The following is a 25,297-nucleotide window of genomic DNA, read 5'->3' as shown; positions in this document are numbered from 1 at the left end:
TCTGATGTTAACATGCATGAAACCAAGGCTTTTACTGTTACAGAAGTCAAAAAATGATAGCGCCTGGGGAACATGAGTGGAACTAGGGGCTACAGGGCCTGGGTTAACCTCAACATCACCAGAGGAACAGAGGAGGAGTAGGATAAGGGTACGGATAAAGGCTATAAGAACTGGTCGTCTAGTGTGTTGGGGACAGAGAATAAAAGGAGCAGATTTGTGGGCGTGGTAGAATAGATTCAGGGTGTAATGTACAGACAATGGTATGGTAGGATGTGAGTACAGTGGAGGTACACTTAGGTGTTGAGTGATAATGAGAGAGGTTTCGTCCCTGAAGACACCAGTTAAGTCAGGTGAGGTCTCTGCATGTGTGTGGGGTGTGACAAAAGAGCCATCTAAGGCAACAAGTGAGGGATCTACAGTGAAATAAAACAATAAGAACTAGCCAAGACAGCAGTAGACAAGGCATATTGACAATCGCAGGTGTTGATCAGGAGAGTTAAGACAACAACGGGTAAATGGTGATGAATGGGCAGAGAGGGTCAGTTAGGTGCATACAGGACCTGAGTTTGAGGCTGGGGCCGACAGGTAAACGAAATGAGGTACCGTGTTATTGAAACAGTCCAAGGGGCATCAGCTGTGTCGCCGAGTAATCATAGGGTCAAAAGAGCAACAATAGGTGAGTCAGGGTGCCGTCCGGTAGTCACTACTATGCTAGCCGAGCAGGGGACACAGCGTTCAGAAAGCTAGCAGGCCCTGACTAGTAGATTGTTCTTCGGCGTCATCGTAACAGAATAGCCTGTTGAGACCAAATACGTCGGCAGCCCAGTCGTGATGGATCGGCGGGGCTCCATGTCGACAATAAAGGTCCCGGGCCAATTGGAAAAGGAGGTATTGTAGCCCTAGAATTATCTGATATATGGGCCTAGCTCTAGGCTAGTTCGGCTAGCTGGTGCTTGTTTCGGGACAGAGGCATTAGCTAACAATAGCCACTTGTTTGCAGCTAGCTAGCTGCGATGATCTGGTGTAATGATCCAGAGTGGCAGGAATCCGATGATGTGGTAGAGAGAAGCAGTCCGATATACTCTGGGTTGATATCGCTCTGTGCAGACTGGCAGGTATTGTCCAAGCTAAGGCTGGCTGCTGACCGAGAAAAACGTGAAGACCGCTAGCTGGGGTTAACAAAGACGAGTATCGCTCCTGATGGAAGTTCCAGTTAAGAGGAATAAAAATAGCAGATCCGTACCACATTGGGTGTGGCGGATTGCCAGGAAAGTATATTTCGTTCATCGATCGAAAGTGAGATTAAAGATATATCCCAAAAGGACCGGCTATTTACATGGGATAAGACAAAGACAAACACACACGTCCTACTGCTATGCCATCTTGGATGCACATTCCCTGTGATGAGTACACGTAATTAGATAATTTTACTGCTTTTAAGCCCTGTTCGATAATGACTGGTATCCTTGGGTATATATATATATATAGTATATATATAGTATAAGTCCTCATTCTTTGTAGAGACGTTTGGTATTTGAAACTCTGGGGACAGTACCCTTAATGATGACCTACGTAGTTCCCTTCAGCTAATACAGACATGGTAATTTACCACATGAGTGAGATTTCTCTCCTGTCTCCTTGTCCTCTAAGGAAGAGAAATGTAACACTAAGGAATGCTAATACAGGTTTGCCCTGTGTGTAGTGTGGAGGTGCAGTAGCTAGTTACTTCATTATCAGGCAACAATGGCATGGAATTTCAAATAGCCTAGTACAAATACTTCCCACTAGGCACAGAAATCAATTCAACATCAATCCCACATTGGTTCAACTTATTTTGATTGAAATGATATGGAAACATTATAGATTCGACCAGTGTGTGCCCGGTGGGCTCTCTCACTCTCTATCCCTCTCTCTCCCTCTCTCTCTCTCTTTTTCTCCTTTCTCTGTTTTACGGGTGGTTTGTCTGTTTCGATACATTGTCGCTGTTTTCTTCATTTCCCTGAGAAAATTATAATTTCTCTCTTCCTCTGTAATTTGGTCTTTTTTTTATCGCAACTAATTTCCTCACAAATATAGTCTTTTGTATTCTTATGTGGCCCGTATATTCACTGGCCTCATTTTGAAAGTAATCCACTTTTTCATGGGTTTCAATTCTTTCCTGTAATGAGGTGATGGGCTGGAATCATTTTTTGAAACAATCCTGCTAAAGTAGCCGTATAAACTACCCCTTCCCATCATATACCCAGGCTGAAGATAATATTAACATAGAGGGTGGTGTGAGTCACAGTAGATTGTTCCTTCTATAGTCAGAAGGACATGTCAGTGTCAATACAGAATATTTATTTCTGTGGTCTAAAGGCATGAGTGTCACTTCATTATGCTCTCTCTAAGGATGCAACACTTACGACACAAATGTTCTTTCAACCGTCTAAAGGACACATGCCTTTTGCAGGAGGTTATTTCTATAAGTAGGCCTACTGTACATATCACATTGTCACTGGAGAATATTCGTTCTTCTGTCATTTAAAGAGCTAGTGTCAGTGCCACATTTTCTTACCACCGTCTCCGTGATCTGAGTGACATGCTCTAGTCTTCCATTTGATGTGTTGCAAATTGAGGTTGGTCGACACCCAGATAGGAATCTGAGCGCAGCAGGAGTGCAGAGGAGGCTGACATCAAACAGGGGTAGCGCCAGGCCCCCCCACCATCACCATCACTCTTGACTGAGTGTTTATTACCCAATGCTATATCACTCCCTGGGAGGAAGACGAGGAGGGGCTTGGGTGGGCTTCACAGGCTTTACAGCATGTCCATCCATCCGTACGACCTACCACTTGATCCCAGATCTGATCCCAGAGCAGCCATTCCAAATAACCCTGCTGTGATGAAAGTTCCAACCTGCTACTGCATGGAGCTGGGGGGGGGTATGCCCCATCCCAAGGAGGCGGGAGTTTTCCCAGCTAATAATTGGGAGAGAGTGGGAAATTGGTGCCTAGTTAGTGTTGTGTGAATGTGCGAGTGGTGTGAACATATGCAGAGTGTTGAAGGTGATTGTCCGTGTTGAGGTGCGGTGGTGTTTAAGAGCTCTTGTGAACAGGCATTTGGACAAAATTACTGTTCTTAAGATTCAGTTTTTTCCAATTTCACAAAAAGTACTTGGCCAAGATTGGATGAAGATTATCGCTCTTCTTGGTCTCTTTGAGAAAATCAGGACTGCTTGATTGGGATTTCAATGAATTTGGAGAGCATGTTGAGGCTTGAATGACAAACAATCTCTAGTGATGAGCAATATAAGCGCACCGGCATGTTGCCTCCATTTCCCTGTGCTCATATGACCACTCATTACCATGCTGAGCCTTATCAACTGCTCCTTGTAAACACCTCTACACTGTCTGGAGTTTTAGGCATGTTGTTGTTCAAATATTTACGTGGTTCAGAAAGTTGTCTGTATACTTTGATACAGGTTATGTTGAGCTTATGATTAGACCTAGAACGTGCATTTTGTAAGCTGAATATGGCCAGTCTTCACCAATTACAAGTGCAACTGGATGTCTGTCATACTGGATAATAGCCATGCTGCATTGTACAGCACACATTCCACGACGGTGTCTTTATTAAATATCCCTTTTATAAGGAGTCAATGGAATCTAATGTGCTGTGCCCACCAATCCAAGGATAGTGTGACTCATATACTGTATTCAAATGGCCCATTTAATATCCTGTAAAAGGCAACCGTCTGTTTGCATCGTGACCCAGTAGACGATATTTACGTGCATGTAATTATTTTGTTATTTGATTGAATTTCTAATAAATATGGCATAACGTCTTATGTGTGCTTGACATTTTGCCATGCCCAATGATTTCTGTACAATCTGCCCTCCTTTCCAATATGTACCAATCTGATGATAGACAGCCTTGTTAAGAACGGTAAATTGTTTACTGTTTCCCCTCCCACCCATTTCCCCTTCACCGAGACAAGATAATGGCGCCAGGCTACATCATTCTCAAGTAAACAGAACATGCACCTTGGCAAAAGTAGCTAGCACTCGGAGGAAGTTGTGCAATACAATCTGTTCCACTGACTAGCCAGTCCTGATGTGGCTGCACTTGGCAAAATGACTGCCAGAGATTCAGGGGAGGATAACAACTTAACAAGGAATTGAGGTTTCAAATCCCTTTCTTCCCTCTGCCTCCATAGTATGAAGTCAGTTCTTCCATGTACTTAAATGCACCATCTCTCTCTCAGACAAGGGAATGTGGTGCATTATTAGGAAGGCAATTAACTAAAGACTGTATGACAGTAATTCAATTAAGTGCTCTTAGATGGTACTCTTTGGCAGCGGTGTAAATCTCTCAGTATCTGAGATGAATACGGCATGTCAGGGCAGACGGGAGAAATCAATTAATGCCTACGGGGGAGTAGGTAAAGTCTTGAACCCAGGCCGACTTCCTGTCAAAAAGACAGGGTATGATTTGATGAGGTTTTCTGTGTCAGCTTCCTTATTGGATCTGACATCAATCACAGGGGGACACTGAGCTCCCTTTGAAGAGGGGAAGAAGGAGATAGAAATTGATACGAGGGCTTTGACAGTGACACACGTTATTTTAGGCTTCTTCTGAATCAGTTCTTAAATAAGGGGTTTCTGGCTGCACACTACTCTCAGTGACGCAGGTCGATTCAATGATTTATTAAATAGTAAACACCACTACAAGAAACTGATGGTATTTATTGGAAAAGCCAGCTGAATCACATGATATTTATGGCCCCCGAACCGTGAATGACACAGTCTCTTCAGTCATGAAGTATTATATTTAAATGTATATATTTCTAGAGATGTGACGATTCACCGATACACATCGGTCCCCGGTTCAAACGTTTAAGATGCGAGTGCATCAGTCCACGTATCGTTCATGTATTGTATAGGAGCCCATGATACACGTATCAAATCGTCTTGAAAGGTGAACATGACTCCTATTTGGACATGCATTAGCATGACTTTGAAGATGTGCACAGAAACACATGTATGACTGTGTGTCACCCACTCCTAGATGAACATTTAAAACGGTCTTTTCGGGTTATCTGAAAAGCAGGAAAATCAGCAGAATACACGATGATGCGATTTTTGGCCTGTGACCAAATAAAGTTTGTCTTCAAAACTGATTGGTGGAGATTACTACTGTCTGAAGTGTGGCGGAGTCTGTCTTTGGTGGCTGCCTGTGCTTGTTACTGTTGTAAGCCTACCTGTACAGGGAGTGTGATTGTGTGATAAACCTTCCACCTTCTTTCTCACCCACTTCCCAGACACAGCAGGAGGGGGGGGGGGAGCACGCCTCACACCCATCTTCACCCCACCTCTTAAAATAGCAGCTACCACGTCTTTGTTTGACAAGGCTGATCTCAACCCAGTTATCCCGAGATACCCTGGCATGAGATGGAACAGGCGTCACGTTGCTTTCTCGCTCTCCTCTTTTCTACCTCTCCTATTTCCTCTTCTTTTTTCTACATTCCTCTGGAAGCACTGCACTGCATTTTCTGACATGTCTTCCTACACTCGTAGAAAAAAAAGATGCCATCTAGAACCTCAAATAGCCTTTTCTTCATGGAACCCAAAAGGGTTCAACCTGAAACCAAAAATGGTTCTATTGGGACAGCCGAAGAACACTATTGGAACCCTTTTTTTCTAAGAGTGTATGAGCGCAAAGTCACCTGCCTCCAGCCCACTTTACTGAGGCAGTTGTTGCTCGACTAGGCGACGCCATTGTGAGTGCAGCACTAATTTAATTATATCTCTGGTGTTGATATAAATTGATTGGAGAATGAGACTCTAGGTCTGTCGCTTGTCTTATGCATTGAGGTTCATTGGCCCCTGCATTCCACCTGCAATTCAATGCCTATTGGAGGCTCTTAATGGCTTTAATTCTATTTGATATGTAGCGAGGGCATATGTTTCTGGCAGTAATCAAGTACATGTTTTATGTGGTGCTGTGGGGTTAAACTGTGTAGCATTGATCATCCTCTTCACTGTGTATTTCATCTCTCACCCATCCACCCATATCACAGACAGACAGACAGACAGACACACACAAACACGCACACTCTGTATTCACTCCACGGAGATGCAAGGTTGAGTTGAGGCAGCAATTTGAAAGTGTAAAGAAATCTGAGCATACTTGCTGTTCCTCTCACGTCTGGATTGGAATTGAGAAATGATAGAATTGCTAAACTCTAGTTCCCCTAGTTTACTCTCCAAAGTTTTCCTCAGAATACTGTAGCTTAGGGTCCTTTCAGAATAAAGCTTTGAAAAAAATATGATTTCTTTCCAAATCATGATTGAATGAAACCTTTCGACATAGGCAAATGAAATGACTTGGCAAAGTCACGATCAAAGAGGCTAGCAGGTGAAGCCAACAATGAATGTAAACTTAAGCAGGATTTGTTCACGGTAAGTCAAGGCTGGGCCTGCCATACAAAACCAGACATACCTTGTCTTTAGCACTTGCCATTGGCAAACATCATGTTAACCTGTATGTGTTTTTTCTATGCAAATTAAATGTATGTGGACAACCCTTCAAATTAATGGATTTGGCTATTTCAGCCACACCCATTGCTGACAGGTCAAGTACACAGCCATGCAATCTCCATAGACAAACATTGGCAGTAGAATTGCCTTACTGAAGAGCTCAGTGACTTTCAATGTGGCACCATCATAACATTTAGTGAAAAGCCTTCCCAGAAGAGTGGAGGCTATAGCAGCAAGGGGGGGCAACTCCATATTAATGCCCATGATTTTGGAATGAGCAGATGTCCACATACTTTTGACCATGTGGTGTATTTTAATTACATAACCGCTCGTGTGATTGATTGATTGACATTTCACATTCATAATGTAATGTAATGTAATGTTGCCTTGACTTTACCTAACCACCTTTGCTCACATTTCAACTAAATGGGAGGCTGGCCCATTGACGCTGCCCTCTGCAACTCCAATTCATCACACAGGTTATTCCATAGGAAGAAAGTACAGGAAGTACCTCCATAGGAAGAAAGTACAGGCCGCTCTGCCGCTGCACTCCAGAGCAGGGTGATTTGGATTGAAGCTGGGTGTTTTTTATAGCCCATCACTCATACGCCAGGTATCTCTCTGTCGCACTCTCTCTCTATATTTATATATATATATATATCTCTTTCTCCCCCAGAGTGAAACAATTCATGCTCATTCCTGGCTCTGTGGTCAGGGTGGCTCATCATCTTTATAATATAGAGAAAATTGCTCTTTGGACAGTGGGGCCTACAGCGAATGGGAGCTATTTTCTCCTCCCAAAATCTTGAAATAGCAATTAGATTTCTCTCTCGTTGTCACTCCCAACCTAAATCTATCTGATTGTGCTTTTTGGGCGAGGGCGGATGTGTGCAGTGGATTTGAGGTACAAAGCATGCTGGGAAAACTCTAAGTAAGTGCTTTCCCCCCCTTTCTCATTCTCTTTCTTTCTTGCTTGCTCTGTTTTCTCTCTCTCTCTCTCTTTATCACACATACACATTCTCTCTCCTTGTTTTCTCCTGAGGTTAGCTATTTTGGGGGGTTATGGGGTTGGCTTGACTGAATTCAAAGACTGACAGGGTCGCAAGCTGAGAGAGTGCTTAAGTGAAGCTCTCTCTCTCTCTTTCTCCCTTGAACTCAAATGGGCTGAGCATCTTGAGGATTGTCAATTGTTCATCCAAGACTAATAATGTTTGGATTGCCTTGAAGTCAGCATATGTTGTTTTATCCCTCATGGAGAGGAAGGGGGGGGGGACTGGCTCTTCTTAGACTGTTTGGTTTAGATCCACTCTCCGACACTCTTGTTTACCTCACTGTGTTTACCTAGTGGTTGGAATGCACTGGTCGGACTGGCTAATGTGTGTAGAGTGACTATTGCTTACCTAGGCTGTTAAGGAGAGCCAAATGAAAGCATTTCCATGTAGCTGCAGTGTTGGAGTGAGCAAATCGATCTGCATTCACATTGACCCTTTTCTTTCTGCACTATGACTCAGCCCCAGGAAGCCTCAAAACCAGAAAACACCTTCACAATGGAGTGGCTGTTAAGAAGCACTGTCCATAACATAGTCACTCATTGCTTTAGCACAGCACTCAAGCTTTTTTAGCAGCAGCCTACTAGGCCCAATGTACATCTAGGTACCTGTAATTTAATATCTAGAGAAGAACCATGTGTCATACTGACAGTGAAAGGAGACACGGGCATGTCGAAGTGTTGCAGCTTGTGACAAATCTCTTCGTTGAAGAAATGACAGGTGCAGCTTCCACAACAACAACAAAAACAAACAAAAAACAACGCAGTGACAACATGACAACCTGTCTCCTTTGCTGACTGGAGTGACTACACACTGCATAATGGTTGGTTAGGGAGGAACGTTTGCAGGTTGCAGCCATTTCTGGATCTTTTGCCTTCCTCTACCCTCACACCTGGGGAACAGAGAGAAGGTTGGCTTCTTGCCTGCTCCTGCCGGGACTTCTGGTCATCAGATGACCATAACCACTGACACCCATCTGCTGCAAACGATTGGGTTGTGGCGAGTTCAGAGACAATCAGAGCCACGAAGTCAAGGGAACCGGGTGTCACTTCTTTGCACCCCCAGTGTCATGACTAAACCTGTTGCCATGAAAATCTGAGCCCCGAAAGTCCATTTTAGGAGACCGTTCAGTTGACTCCATCCCAACGCCTTAGCTGCGGAGAGGTCTGACACCGTGTGTGACCGCTGACCACTGACCACCACCGGAGACATCAGTATGAGCAAGACCTGCTGGACTGATAAATGTTGCTCTTTAGCTGCATCGGACACGTCTCAGATGAGGAACACAGCAACGGGTCCACAGTGGGGCGACCCAACCGTTAAAGGAAACCCCAGGTGATGAATCTTGTGCAAATAGAGGGATGGTTGATTCCAAGCTCTCTTCTAATTTTGTTTGATTTCCACATTTGAGCTGACCTTGAAACCCCTTGTCCTAGATGTCAGATGTGAACGATTTTTAAAAAGGAAGATGGGGAGACTGTCCTACTGATAAGCCTGAGCAACCGTTCTACTAAGATGTGCGTTTGACCTTTCCAGCTATTAGCAATATCAGAGGGTTGTAAAGCACCAGAGTGCTCGGCTCGAATTCCGGCTGCTGTACTGCGAGATAGGAGAGCTGTGCAGGGTTGATGTTGATAGTGCCAGGGAGCGATTACATGAACTGTAGAAGAAGAAGAAAAACTGTGACACTGTCTCCTGCTTGCCAGACTGGCTGCTCTGGCTGTCAGATGGAGCTGATTTGAGACGGTGCAGGGGAGGTTGTTATTAGAGTGGAAAGATTTCATTTGATGTTGTCTTTATGACACGGCCAAGATGCCAAACCTCAGGGTATGTCAGTGAGTGCGTGAGTGAGTGACGATGCACACGTGAGTCCATGTTTACGTGTGTGTCCCTCGTCATGTTTCGATTTTATCCTCTAGTATCATGTCTGACGCTGTCTCTGATTAAAGGGGATAACATAACTCACTCGTGTGACTAATTTACAACTCAGTAGATGCCTGTAGGGATGCATGTATTGCTAAACGAATACATATCCAGTCGATAGAGCAGAAAATCCTTCAATATTCATTAATGAATAGGTTTAATCAGGTGTTGCTTTGTTTGTTTATTTAACAGCAATATTAGCATGTCGATTTGTCTGATTAGACAAAAGCACTGCAAATGTTTTAGTTTCCCACTGAGAGAAATTCATTCAAGGTGCAAAGGCTGCAATGCTGTAGTGATCAGTTCAGTTGTCCAGTTCAGGTCCCATGCAGTGTAGCTCAGTGTGCATATTGTCTACTCTGTAGGGTTTGCATGACAGATATAAAACATGCTAATAGATACAGGGATGACTGAGCCTTCCTGAGGTCTGTTTGAAACGTATATTCAAGCCCTGAAGGGCCACGAGAAAAATGATGACGCAACGTTGAGCTGCCAGAGATTTCAACTGAGCGCTTGATCTCACTGGCTTTCTCAATGCAACCATTACCCAAATCCCCTGTAGCAGTCCAAATTCCCCCCAAAAAAAAAAAAAAAAATCCCATATAATCTGTGTGAGAACATGACCTTATTACAAAGCTCTATCCACAACTTTCATGTCATTGTCTCTTGTGAATATGCACAGTCAGCTACCACAGTCAAATCATGTAAATCTTTTGGGATTTTTCATTTAAATTCAACATAAATTGTTTATCATTTATCGCCCACACTGCCCAAGGCCACCGCGTATTGATGAATGAAAAGCAATTTCTGAAACGTCTCCTATACTCAGCTCCGGTGGAAAATTAGTTATTTTTCAACTTCTTGTGTTTTTCTGTCTGTTCTCTAAGACGTAATCAGTTTTCTGTCGTGGTCGAGCTAATTAACTTTATATGTAAATGTATCTGTAAAAGTGACAGTTGGTGTGTGTTTTTCTTTTCCTCATCCGTGTTTTTTTTTCTCTCTCCCTGTCAATCACAGGCAGATTGGCAGGTGGCCCGAGCTGAGCCAATGACAGGCGGAGAGGAGTCTTAACGTCGGGCAGGCTTGAGTCCAGCCAAAGTAAAAGCTGTCAACATGAGTCCAGCCAAAGCTGTCAACATAGAACAGAGTGGAGGCTACCCACATACACATACACGGATGAGAGCCCAGGCCGCCGGCTTGTGGACGACGCCAAGTGGCGGCTTCCCCTCCGCGTCTATAAGGTACGCTGAATAGCATGGCCTCGGTGGGTTTTTTCTTTTTCTTTTTACCCTCAAGGACAGAACATGACGTGGCTGTGTTCCGATACCTTCCCAAGAATACTATCTACTTAGAGTTCATGGCCAAAGCATTTCTTCATTCTAAGTGGTAGGCTAGTATGCTAGTGCGGATATTGGAGCACAGCTGACTTCTATACAGTCTGCGGGAGACTTTGACCCTGTGTCACACAGCAGCTGCAGACTAACTTACTGTAGGAAATGTTGATGAAATAATGACTTGCTCTACCCTGATATCCCCTAGTTGAATGTGTAAACATGATAAACGACTTGCTATTAACTGCTTGTTCCATGATGTGTATGCAATTAAGACTCCAAGGTAGTTGATGCTTTAATGCACATTCTGGATGCAGGTTCTCATATTTCACTGTACACACAGCCAGGTAAACACACTCATTAGCTGGATGATGTCATGTGATTCGAGGAGCACGCCATTGACAAGTGGGTGCTTATTTGGATAATACAGGCACCAGAACTAAAACTCCTAATTAGAGTAAATGGGCCACATCTTAGGTAGTAATAGTGGCTTAATTCCTCTTAAATAGTTATTAAATGTCACTGGAGTATACCGTATGGTCTAGTGCATGAGTACTCAACTCTGACCTTACGAGGTCTGAACCCTGCTGGTTTTCTTTTCTACCGGATAATTAATTGCACATACCTGGTGTCCCGGGTCTAAATCAGTCCCTGATTGGAGTGGAACAATTACAAAAAAACGGAACTGGTAGAGGAACTGGCTTCGAGGTACAGAGTTGAGTTTGAGGCCTCTAGGGAATAAGACTAATATTGGAATGTTTTATTGGCCTGTGTCTGAGAACCCACCCCCCCATATTCCAGTCTCCCTGGGCATGCCAAGGGCAACGTGCTGGGCTGGGTAAAGTGATGGTTGGGACAGGAAGGTTGTACATGAGGAGGCTACGTGGCTGCTTCCCTCGAAGGGAGAGTGCCTGGCCTATTCTTAGAGAGGCTCCTTTGACCCACTTCACATTGATTAGAGGCATGTTAGATGGCAGAGATAGAGAGACAGCTTGGAATGTGAACATAAAGTCCCCAGTCATAGAAAGAGACACTGTACTTGAACCCTTTCCAGGGAGATTTTTTTGCCACTTTTCCCCAAGTGTTAGGGTGTAGGGTAAACAATCTGGAGAGCAAGGACCGAGCACTGGAAGTCAACATGCATTCGTGCAGTGGAACTGACAACAGCGTTCATTCATTGGTTTGCCATTAATTTGGCACACCAAAGGTGACACTGTATAAATATGAAAACCAGTTAAATGCAATTCATATTTTGTAAATCAGTCCTTGAGGTTTCTCCATCAAGCTACACCATTAGAAAAAAAGGTTTGAAACGGGTCCTTCTGCTGTCCCCATAGGATAATCCCTTTTGGTTCCAGGTAGAATCCTTTTGGATTCTATGTAGAACCCTCTGTGTTAATGGTTCTACCTGGAACCAAAAACGGTCCTTCAAAGGGTTCGTAATAGCATTTTTATTCCTAAGAGTGTAATCTTATTCGCCACCACTTCTTACAGTATAATGTGTTATGAATATGCCCTAAAGATAGATGTGAACCAGCAAACTTGTTGTGACTGTCACTGCAGTATTTAGTTATTTTGTGTGTGTGTGTGTGTGTGTGTGTGTGTGTGTGTGTGTGTGTGTGTGTGTGTGTGTGTGTGTGTGTGTGTGTGTGTGTGTGTGTGTGTGTGTGTGTGTGTGTGTGTGTGTGTGTGATACAGCCAGAGCTATTCTCGTGATAAACTCACCAATCAAAAGGTGTTTACACATAGATCAATTCATGAACTAAACAACTACTGTCATAGTTGAATCTCGAGCTCTGTCCATATACTTTCCATATTAAGTAATTTTTCCAACAATTGTTTACCGACAGATTATTTCACTTATAATTCACTGCATCACAATTCCAGTGGGTCAGAAGTTTACATACACTAAGTTGACTGGGCCTTTAAGCAGCCTGGAAAATTCCAGAAAAGTATGTCATGGCTTTAGAAGCTTCTGATGGTCTAATTGACTTCATTTGAGTCAATTGGAGGTGTACATGTGGATGTATTTCAAGGCCTACCTTCAAACTCAGTACCTCTTTACTTGACATCATGGGAAAATCAAAATAAATCAGACAAAGACATCAGAAAAATAATTGTAGACCTCCACAAGTCTGGTCATTGTTGGGAGCAATTTCCAAAAGCCTGAAGGTACCACGTTTATCTGTACAAACAATAGTACGCAAGTATAAACACCATGGGAACACGCAGCCATCATACCGCTCAGGAAGGAGACACGTTCTGTCTCCTAGAGATGGACATACTTTGTTGCGATAAGTGCAAATCCATCCCAGAACAACAGCAAAGGACCTTGTGAAAATGCTTGACGAAACAGGTGTAAATGTATCTATATCCACAGTAAAAAGAGTCCTATATCGACATAATCTGAAAGGCCGCTCAGCAAGAAAAAAGCCACTGCTCCAAAACCACTATAAGAAAAGCCAGACTATAGTTTGCAACTTTTTGGAGAAATGACCTCTGGTCTAATGAAACAAAAATAGAACTGTTTGGCGATAATGACCATCATTATGTTTGGAGGAAAAAGGGGGAGGCTTGCAAGCCGAAGAACAGCATCCCAACCATGAAGCACGTGGGTGGCAGCATCGTGTTGTGGGGGTGCTTTGCTGCAGGAGGGACTGGTGCACTTCACAAAATAGATGGCATCATGAGGACGGAAAATTATGTGGATATATTGAAGCAACATCTCAAGACATCTGTCAGGAAGCTAAAGCTTGGACGCAAATGGGCCAACCAAATGGACAATGACCCTTAGCATACTTCCAAAATTGGACAACAAAGTCAAGTTATTGGAGTGGCCATTACAAAGCCTTGACCTCAATCCTGTAGATTTTCTTGGGCAGAACTGAAAAAGTGTGTGCGGGCAAGGAGGCCTACAAACCTGACTCAGTTACACCAGCTCTGTCAGGAGGAATGGGCCAAAATTCACCCAACTTATTGTGGGAAGCTTGTGGAAGGCCACCACAAACGTTTGACCCAAGTTAAACAATTTAAAGGCAATGTTACCAAATACTAATTGAGTGTATGTAAATTTATGACCCAATGGGAATGTGTTGAAAGAAATAAAAGCTGAAATAAATCATTCTCTCTACTCTTATTCTGACATTTCACATTCTTAAAATAAAGTGGTGATCCTAACTGACCTAAGACAGGGAATTTGTACTCGGATTAAATGTCAGGAATTGTGAAAAACTGAGATTAAATGTATTTGGCTGAGGTGAATGTAAAACTTCCGACTTCAACTGTATATGCACAGACTTTTACCAAGGCCTTTTACATGAATTTCAATGGATAAATCGAAAATACAACCTCTGGATTCGTTTTGATTAATGCATTCATTCTCAAATGGGCGCTGCATCCTAAATGTTAGGGGCTCAGAGAAATCTAAAAAGGGTTAATAGCCGTGAAATGTGGGAGCAGCAGGGTGGAATGATCATATTAAGGAGTTACTTTGTCTAAGGGCAAAGTAAATAGCTAGTAATTGCTGACTCCACTGTGATAAAACAAAGAGGCAGAAAAACAACAAGTGCATGGACATTGTTTAATCTATACACTTATAGGCAAATCCAGGCTAGATGAAAGAACATAGAAAGTGGTATTTGTATGTGTTTCTGTATAATTTGACCATCTATATTCAATATCTGGCTCTTCCCCTGAAGCAATGATGACACCGGGCAAGAGCCTTGGGACAGTAACTGAAATGTTGCTGGTTCAAATCCCTTAGCTGACTTGGTGAAAAATCTGTCGGTGTGCCCTTGAACAAGGTGCTTAACACCAATTGCTCCTGTAAATTGCTCTGGATAAGAGTGTCTGCTTAAATGTAAATGGATACAAAGGCTTGGCCCTTGGTTGACCGGGCAGCTGGATGATAAAGACATGGTGTGGTGTGAGGGCATGGTGGCAGACCACGGGTAACACTGGGCAGGCAGGTCGGAAGGGCACCCCAGAGGTACCAGCTGCAGCCAACCAGCCAGCAGAGCTCTCTAAGGGACGCCCTACACAGTGGCCCTACGGTAATTAAGTGTTAGACATTCAGAGATAATCCCTGACAAATATGTCCGGCTGGAATCATAATGAAGCCCAATGAACATCTCTTTTCTCCTCCATAGCCACAGCAGCTGCTGTATATGGAAATGGGATGGTTTTAAATCCACCTAACTTTCAATGAATTATCGGCTTCCTTGATTTTCTATTAATTTATGCATAAAAGAGAAACTAGGTGTAGATGGAAGAGTCAGAATTATTTATAAAACAGTAGATTAATTGTAATTTGTGACTGTGGCCTCTGAAGATGGCCACCAACCAACCGCTGACCAAACGCCCAGACCAGAGGCACTCAAAAATCAATCTTGGTTGTCCTTGCGTTGTTGTTCAGTTATTCTAACCACATTGTTTGGTAAACTAATATAAATCTGCTTGTGCCAGGGGGGCTCTATTCCAAGAGCCTTCATTTCACTGAAACGGATCGTTCAAATTTCATCTTTGAGCTGACAGCTGCTCCACGACGCCCACACACCACTGGAGCAGTACTGTTTTGGTTTCACTGCACATCCACACTACTTTATTGGACATTATAAACGGGGTAGTTCAAGCCCTGAATGCTGATTGGCTGACAGCCCTGGTATATCAGACCGTATATCACCAGTATGACAAAACATTTGTTTTTACTGCTCTAATTACATTGGTAACCAGTTTATAATAGCAATAAGGCACCTCATGGGTTTGTGTTATACAGTATGGCCAATATACCATGGCAAATGGCTGTGTCCAGGCACTCCACAATGTGTCGTGGCTAAGAACAGCCCATAGCTGTGGTATATTGGCCACATACCACACCCCCTTGTGCCTTATTGCTTAAATGTTTTTCTCCTCCGTCTTAGATAATGGACCCACTCTGTTGACTCATATTCATGCCTGTGTCGTGTCCGGGTCCCCATCAGCGCTCATCGCAGTCTAGGGCGGGTTAAGGGAAACAGTACAGGAAGTAAAAGTGACCACTATTAGAGCGAACACAAGAAGCGGATTGGGACCAGTAGCCATTAGCCGATGTCCATGCAGCATTATTAACAGCGATGCACCTGGCTGCATGGTGCGCTGACGACAACCTGGTCCTCAATGCAAAGAAAACCAAGGAGCTCATTGATGATTACAGGAAGTCTAAAAACTGCAGTCCCGCCCCAGGTCTCATTGATGGCATTGAGGTGGAGCGTGTGCCCAGCTTCAAATTCCTGGGTGTCAACATCTCCGAGGACCTCTCCTGGACGCTCAACACCTCGACCCTGGTCTCAAAGGCGCAGCAGCGCCTGTACTTTTTAAGGAGGCTGAAGAAGGCCCGCCTGTCTCCCAAGATCCTGGTGAACGTTTACCGGCGCAACGTCGAGAGCATTCTGACTCTGTTCAATGACAATAAATTTGAATCTAATCTCATCTAAAAAAGGAGTGTTGGGGGTCATCATAAACATTACACCCTCTTTCCCAATAACATACAGTATGGATTCCATACGTCTAGGTGAATTATTTGGAAAAGGGAGCATCCCGGTTCATGGCTTGCATAGGATTGGAAATCTATTTTGTGTGAAGAATAAATTGAATTTGAAATGGAATTTTCTCACCTAGAAGCAAACATGTCACTACATGAAATCTTAATAAAGACATAGGAATATATATGCATGTTTTATGGTGTGGGGGTGTTATGCAGTGTCATTTTTATGGCCAGAGGTAGAAATAAACGTGAGGCTATTGAGAGTTTCAATTGGATGGTGACGGTCAAATGGTGATGGTGAGAGGAGATGTTGTTGCAGAATAGAACCGTTAAGTGCTCAACTCAGATGACATATACATTTGAACACACATCAACGCATCAGAATAATAAAGTGTCAGTGATTTATCTTTAGCTTGGAAGAAGGAAGACCATTATTTAGAATAGGCAGATGTAACAATCTTTTATGCTTTTGAACAACCCCCACTCTTTCATAGTATTTAATCTGCCTGGGATAGGACAAATCTCTGTTTTTTTTCTGCCCATTTAATTTGGGAGGATATGTGTGTATACACTGCAGCATTTAGTGTGTGTGTGTGTGTGTGTGTGTGTGTGTGTGTGTGTGTGTGTGTGTGTGTGTGTGTGTGTGTGTGTGTGTGTGTGTGTGTGTTTTTATAAGGAGCCCAGTTGAAAAACCTGCCCTCCCCGTCTATCTATCTCTTGCTATGTCAGTACTGTACTAAACCTTTCTTACGGTTTACCTTCCCTGCTCTATTCAAATCTTTACGTCGTTTTTGTGCAACTCACTGGCCTCCTCTCACCTTCATTTAACCTCTGTTTTTGTCAATAGCGAAGATACATGAATACACAAGTGACTGTCATATTTTTACCCTAAGCATAACACTCCAGCCATGAATGTCAATTGGAAGAATTAGCAGTCACACAAAATCCTTACCATTTGAAGTAGGTGTGATTTGTGGAAATTATAAATAACTAGCTAATTAATCACATTTGCATTGGCAATGTTTTAGTCTACAGTGTGTCAGCCTCAGGTAGGCTACACCCACCCACACACTGTAACACACGCTGTTGCGCACACACACACACACACACACACGCACACTGCCACACAAACACATGTGCCTATACATCCCTCCCCACTCCCCTTGCACCCACTCATGTGCTGCTCAGATGGTTCTTATGCGTCTCCATCACCAGTTCTGCTCTAGCTGGGCGTAAGCAGTCTCAGGCTCCCAGACGTTGACGCCATCTGTTGAGCTTGATTGCCCTGCTGGTGGGGGCATCCTCTGTCTTCCATCTTCCACATGCCAGGCCTGCGAGCCTGGGAGCTCTGACAGGAACCCCCCGCTCCCTCTTCCTCCTGTAACGTGCCAGTGTCATGGCAGACCATGATGAGGTGTCAAAGCGCTCTCTCTCTCTCACACACCCTCCCTCTCTCTATTTCTCTACCGTTTTGTGATTATCGGAGTAGCTGACAGATTGGCCTCGTTCATGTTTTGTTTTCGTGGACAGGACATTATTTTCATGTCTTCAATAGGTTTGTGGTTATTTTACTTCTGTAAATTTTGATCTGCGTGAAAGTCCCTGTTTTTCTCGATCAAATAAATGGCACCAGGCGTTATGGTAAAACCTTTTACGCAACGCAAGAATGGAAAGCCACCATGTCAGGTTTTCTCCATTATCAACCAAAGGTATTTGTGATAATGGAGCTGGGAAGAAGTGCTTGGTTATGAACGAATAGAAAAGAACAGAAAGACCAAACATTTCCCCCATCAGGGAGACAAAGAGACTGCCGAGTTGTGGAAAGGTGATGAAAAACCAAAGCACTTTTTGAACAGAGAGAATGGAGAGAAAACAAAGTGTTCCGAGTAGAAACGAGATGGAGAGAACATCTCCCCAGTCAGGTGAAAGAGGGACAGAGATTCACTGTTTTATAATTTCCTCTGACATGAGTCACTCAGGTATGGAGAAGAATTCAAATCTTTGAAATAGTTTAGAAAATTTTGAAAACGAAAGTAAGTTGTTGAACATTCTTTTACATGAGGGAAAAGACACCGATGTGGGATCTCTCGGTCCCCAGCAATGAAGCTGCACAAACTCCAATGTATTTTTTGTATTGTTGTTCAACCAACATCTGCCCTTTTTATGTGATTTTCTTTTCAGTAAGAACTTCACACATACAGTACTACTTTTACGGAGGCTACAGGCCACGTGGCACACTCACACAGACGATACGGTGTTGATTGAAAACGCGGTGGCTCTGTTAGCAACCATTTGGAATCGAAAACAGGGTACAAATGTCAACATTTGTTGAAGAACAAATGCATCTCTGGGGGGAAAAAAAGAAAGCTTTCCACATTTCACGCTATTTGAATAATACTAAAACTCTTATCTGCTTGTAGTCTTGAATTGCTGTACTTTCTGTGTGCCCGTATTCAGTGTGGTGGCCTTGTCCATTATGCAGCCGTTACCGCTGTTAATGCAGTCAATTTGCTTATCTCGCTGAACCAGTATGTTCCTGACGAGTTGGGAATCCTTGCAGACATTTGCACGTTAATAGAGATGTGTGTGTGGGGGGGGGGGGGTTCTACTAAGCCAACGTATGGAATTATTATGGATTCTTTAGCTATTTTATTTAGAATTTTAGGACCCCTTTAGGTATATTAAACAACTATTTACAAAGGATTTGATGAAATATTGAATATGGCCCATACTACTATAGACCATAGAAATGCATTGACAAAAAAAAGTATCTTAAGGAATAAGGTTTTGAAGTGTCTGTCCTATATCTAAAGAGATATAAGAACGTTCAGGGCATATATTTAACCCACTGGCGATTGTAGCATGTAAATCTTGGTGGGGCAAACTCCCCAATTTCTTTTTTAGATGCATGCCAGCAAAGCCACTACACAACACTAAACAATACATTAATTGCACTATAAAGGTGACAAACGGTACCCACAAACATAAAGCTGTCCCAACAGCAGAGCTTTCTTTTCAGCACCATGGAGTGAATCCTTGTTTTTTTTGTCTGCTGACAATTGAGATGTACAAACTATGGCATAAGGGAATGATGAGCGGATGAAAGGCAATCCGTAATTTCGATTAAGACATTAACGAGCGAGCTAAGATGGATGTTGTCAATATATGTAACGGTTCTCTTGTAGTGAAGGAGAGTCTGACCAAAATGCGGCGTGTAGATTGCGATCCATGTTTAATAAACAAACGTAAAACACGAATCAATACAAACACTACAAAACAAAGAACGTAACGAAAACCGAAACAGCCTACACTTGTGTAAACTAACACAGAGACAGGAACAAGGACACTAAGGACAATCACCCACGAAACACTCAAAGAATATGGCTGCCTAAATATGGTTCCCAATCAGAGACAACGATAAACACCTGCCTCTGATTGAGAACCACTTCAGACAGCCATAGACTTAACTAGAACACCACACTAAGCTACAATCCCAATACATACACACCACATACAAAAACCCATGCCACACCCTGGCCTGACCAAATAAATGAAGATAAGCACAAAATACTTCGACAACAGAATTCTGAACATTCTCTCTGTACACCAAGTCAGAACTGTGGGATAAATCAAGGAGGGCATATAAGCAGACAATGAACGCTCCTACAATATTCGATGATGACATTTCTCTTAAACAGGCTTTAGGTTAAATGTGCACCACCAAGACAGAACAGTAGGCTAAGTTTGTATTTGTATTTATTATGGATCTCCATTAGCTGCTGCCAAGGCATCAGCTACTCTTCCTGGGGTCTGGCAAAATTAAGGCAGTTATACAATTTTAAAAACATTACAATGCATTCATAACAGATTTCACAACACATTAAGTGTGTGCCCTCAGGCCCCTCGTCCATTACCACATATCTACAACACAAAATCCATGAGTACGTGTTTGTATAGTGCGTATGTTATCGTGTGTGTGTGTGTGTGTGTGTATGCATGTGTCTGTGCCTATGTTTGTGTTGCTTCACAGTCCCCGCTGTTCCATAAGGTGTATTTTTATTCGTTTTTTAAAATGTGATTATACTGCTTGCATCAGTTAAATTATGTGGAATAGAGTTCCATGTAGTCATGGCTCTACTGTATGTAGTACTGTGCGCCTTCCATAGTCTATATGGAAGTCTATATGGATACAATATGTTTTGACCAATCCAGGGTTATTACAAGCAGTTTAGTCACATCAACTTGCTAAATTTCCACGTTATTTATTACAATATTTAGTTGATGTTTAAGATTTAGTGAATGATTTGTCCCAAATACAATGCTTTTAGTTTTAAAAAAATATTTAGGACTAACTTATTCCTTGCCACCCATTCTGAAACTAACTGCAGTCGTTGCAGTCATTTCAGTCACTGTAGTAGCTGACGTGTATAGTGTTGAGTCATCCGTATACATAGACAAACTGGCTTTACTCAAAGCCAGAGGCATGTCGATAGTAACGGGCCTCGACAGCTGCCCTGGGGAAATTCTGATTCTACCTGGATTATGTTCAAGATCACCCGTTGATCACCCGTTGTGTTCTGTTACACAGGTAACTCTTTATCCACAACATAGTAGGGGATGTAAAGCCAAAACACAAACTGTACGTATTTCCAGCAGCAGATCATGATGAATAATGTCAAAAGCCACACTGAAGTCTTGCAAAACACCCCCCACAATATTTGTATCATCAATTTCTCTCAGACAATCATCAGTTATTTGTGTAAGTGCTTTGCTTGTTGAATGTCCCTCCCTATAAGCGTGCATTCTCAACCATACCATTTTTCAATTCCTCATCAATGGCATTTAAGTTTTTACAGTCATTTTCTTGATGGGTGCATGCTTATTAGTAACTGGGATAAGCAATTTCATAAATGTGTCAAGTGTAGTGCCTGTTTGCTCCTCATTACACACCAAGGACATCAACAACATAGTAGTCACTAAAAACATATTATATGACCTCCTATATACTATATTAGGCCCAGCCTTTGGAACTTTGGTTTTCCTAGAATTGGCTACTATATTGTGATCACTACGTTTGATGGATCTGGATACTGCTGCATACTGCTGGATACTGCTTCTTGAATGGGCACTTCAAGCACATTTCTGCAGTATTAGTAAAGATGTGATCAATACATGGTGATGATTTCATTCCTGTGCTGAACCAGGTTGCAGATACCGGTTACAGTTTGAAGCTTTTTCTTGAGTGGGCAGCTTGATGAAAGTCAATCATTATTTAAATCATCTAGAAAATGTACCTCTCTGTTGATATCATATACATTATCAAGCATTTCACACATTTTATCCAGACACCGACTGTTAGCACTTGGTGGTCTATAGCAGCTTCCCACAATAATGGGCTTTAGGTGAGACAGATGAACCTGTAGCCATATTACTTCAACAGTATTTAACATGAGATCCTCTCTAAGCTTTACAGGAATGTGGTTCTGAATATAAACAGCAACACCTCCGCCACTGGCAAATCTGTCTTTCCTGTAAATGTTACAACCTTGTATTACTACCACTGTATCACCAAAGGTATTATCTAAGTGAGTTTTAGAGATAGTCAAAATATGAATGTCATCTGTTACTAGCAAGTTATTTTTTTCATGAACCTTGTTTCTTAAGCTACATATGTTAATGTGGGCTATTTTGAGAACTTTTCTGGGATGCTTGCTTATTTTCATTGCTTTACTGAGAATCTTAGCAGAAGTAGATATTCTCATGTTATTTATGTTAGTGCATGGTGAGCTGCACACAGTGCACATCCTACTAGTGCCATTAGCTTAAATCTGGTCAATAAACACATGATTGCTGCATAAAATAGCTGTATGATCAGCAGAGACATTCATGGCAGTTAAGAGGTACATGAATTAGATTACTTACATTGTGTCTACCAACGCCCCGGGTATAATGTACATTTGCTGAAGCATTATCAATCAATCAAATATATTTATGAAGCCCTTCTTACATCAGCTGATTTTACAAAGTGCTGTACAGAAACCCAGCCTAAAACCCCAAACAGCAAGCAATGCAGGTGTAGAAGCACGGTGGCTAAGAAAAACTCCATAGAAACTCCTATTATGACGACTCAGCGACACAATGGCAGGGACTAACTGAGCTGGGCTTGGGTCATTGATAAGTCATTGTCTCAACTCAGCCTTATAATGCTGTGAAAGGATCCACAAACCCCAATGATTTGGGTAGATCCCATCCTCCTGATAAAACATGTTTTGTTTCCAAAAGGTATTGAAATTGTCAACAAAAGTTACACAAACTGAGCAGCAATAATCAAGTATCCAGTTGTGAAGAGAAAGAATCCTGCTAAAGGATTCATTGCCACGATTCAGAGGGCATACGGACCCGATATGATGGTGTGTCTAGCAGAGAGTCAATCAGCTCTTTAAAATCTAGTTTCAACTGTTCAGATCTGCCCTTCATAATGGGATTAAAACCCACATGGAATCGATTTCTATGTCCAGACGTAGTACATTCAGTAGCAGCTTAGTAATGCAATTTACTGGAGCTCCGGAATAGGACATTGTTCTCGCACCAGGAACAGTCACATTTCTTATGATCGAGCTGCCCAAAATCATGGCTGGGGAGAAAGAAGAGGAAATCTGCCCACTCCCAGGCTTCACAGGATTCAGAGAACCCTTTAAGGGCGGGCGAGAAGCAGTAAAAACCTGAGCCCGCAGCTCCTGGCGCCTGGTGCAGGCCTCTGACAGATAGAGAAGCCCTGCTTGATCCAGAGCAGGGACGGAAGGTTGCCAAGGTCGACTTAAAACTCAAAGGGGAAAGAGTAGGAGTAGGCATAGCAGCCACAGACACAGGTATCCTCAGCTATTAAGGTGCAGGAAGATCAGGCTCCAGTGTTTGTATCCGCTCCGGGCCTCTTGTTTGGGAGTGTAGACAGCTTTGCGGGTGTCTTCGGGTTCCACAACTTGTGACATGCGACCATCGTTGATTGCCATGCTCCTCTTTCTGTGCTCCTTTGACTCTGCTATCAAATGGGGGAGGAGAGGCATTAGATGGCTCCCCTGGCAAACACCGGCCTGTCGGATAGTGACAAATGACAAGGCTGAGATGCATTAAACAAGCGCAAATGCATAGGCTAGCGACATGCATGATCAAGGAAGCCACCTCAAGTCTATAATCGTCAGCAAGCAAACAATTGCCACATTGGAACTACGGTTTGTCCCGAAACAAAGCTTAGTAGATACAGCTTCTACAGCCAAGGAATCATTCATTTACTTCTCCAGACAAAGAGAACTCAATTGTAAAACTTATCTTGGACTAACTTTGGCTAGCAAGCTTAGTCAGGTTAGCGGCTATGTCAAGCAGACTTCAAGCTGTCAGTTCAGTGGGATTCCGGGATAAGAAAGCGGTCCTAGCTGTTAAAAAGTATCCGTGTCGCGGAATTCATGCAAAAACATGTTCATATTTAACAAAGTTTGGTTATGTTTTAGTCAAAAATAACAAACCGAGTGTTTCCAGCACACAGTGTTCTGCTGCGCACTCTGATGACGTGTTAGGTAGTCACAGAAACTGTGTGATCATGTTTCTGTGATCGAGGTATGATGGGGAAAGGGAACAAATTATTAGGGTGAAGCACATCAGCTACTGACAGCTTTCAACACAACATACACTTATTATTACTTTCTTAGGTACTCTAGACATATCTCCCTAGAATATTACATCATTTATGTAGCAACATACAAGACATTTTTGGACTCAGAGTTTTTCTGTGTTCGGCCGTCCTTCTTGTGGGCGGCCTTCTTGTGGGCGGCCGTCCTTCTTGTGGGCAAACTTTGTTGTGAAACTTTGTAATCAAAGTCTGGCATTTTCTGGATTTATGGTGCTTTCAAGAACTGGGAAATCAGAAAAAAAAACAGGTTGAATCAGGACGTCAGTGATCTTTAAGATGGAGTTGACTTCTCGACTTGGTATTCCGAGTTGGATGACCGTTTAAAACGTATTTTTCCAATCAGAATTTGTTTTTTTTCCCAGAGTTCCCAGTTGTCTTAAACTCACTGATGTCTGAGATTTCCCAGTTCCGAGTTTCCAGTTGTTTTGAACACGGAAGAAGTCATGCTGGTTTGACAGCATGGCCAATGCGTTCAACCTTTTCTGGCCCATGGTGTTGCGTGTGAATGTTTGTCCTTAAAAAGCTTGGAAAAGAGACCCTTAAACAAAGACTTGGACCACACACCCTTTCCACCAAATAGCAGGCAGGGGAGCCAAAATAAGGATTGCTTTGCAACGTGTGTAGTTAGCCAATGATTCCTTCCAAACCAGTCATTGCTGAATTTGCGATGTAATGTTTATGTCCAATGGCTGATACGCACCGATATGTTTTCTATAATTGAAAAGGATTTTCCAGTAGATTGTCGACATGATTCATGATGATGACTGCTTGTCGAGCTTGCTAGCAAAGATTTTGAAAGCATGATGTTGACATAATCAGTCCAATCAAAGCTACGGTAGATGTAACGTGATTTGACTTAATTTTATCTGTGGCCAATGACCTTGAGCCTTTTTGAATGGGCACACGTCTAATGGAAATCTATGGCAGCACCCAAGGGGGCTTGAACTTTCAAGCTCTGCCTGTAGATTTTGTGGTGATGCAGTGTCGCCATGAGTGACAGAACACATTCACGGCGCAACATAAGAAGATTACCAACCCATACGCTCTGTATGTTCCGATGGCTGCCCCTCCACCACAGAAAGCACTGAGCTTGGCTGAAAAACCTGCATTTTGGAGCTGCCTTACTCAAGAAAGCAAAAAAGAGAGAATTTTTGTATGCAGCTTTATTAACTTAATCATTTTGCCCCACCTGCCCTGAATGAAGGGTTGCCACTGATTTAACCCCTTATTTTTGTTGGCAGAAAACTACCTCCATACTCCCATTCATT

General features: G+C 42.8%; 1 protein-coding gene across 1 annotated transcript in view; it reads left to right on the top strand.

Moving 5' to 3' along the window:
- The window catches only part of LOC118385534 (leucine-rich repeat and fibronectin type III domain-containing protein 1-like protein), a 140,027-nt gene that overhangs the window by 65,693 nt on the left and 49,037 nt on the right, over positions 1–25,297 (top strand). The window contains exon 2 of the mRNA XM_035772746.2: positions 10,511–10,734. Within this exon, the coding sequence (XP_035628639.2) occupies positions 10,607–10,734 (128 nt within the window). The 5' untranslated portion in view covers positions 10,511–10,606. The remainder of the gene's footprint in view (positions 1–10,510; positions 10,735–25,297) is intronic.

This window comes from Oncorhynchus keta, chromosome 1 (genome assembly GCF_023373465.1).
Source record: "Oncorhynchus keta strain PuntledgeMale-10-30-2019 chromosome 1, Oket_V2, whole genome shotgun sequence".
Taxonomy (NCBI): Eukaryota; Metazoa; Chordata; class Actinopteri; order Salmoniformes; family Salmonidae; genus Oncorhynchus; species Oncorhynchus keta.
Note: the sequence above shows the minus strand (reverse complement) of the source record. Positions and strands in the feature narration are given on the sequence as shown.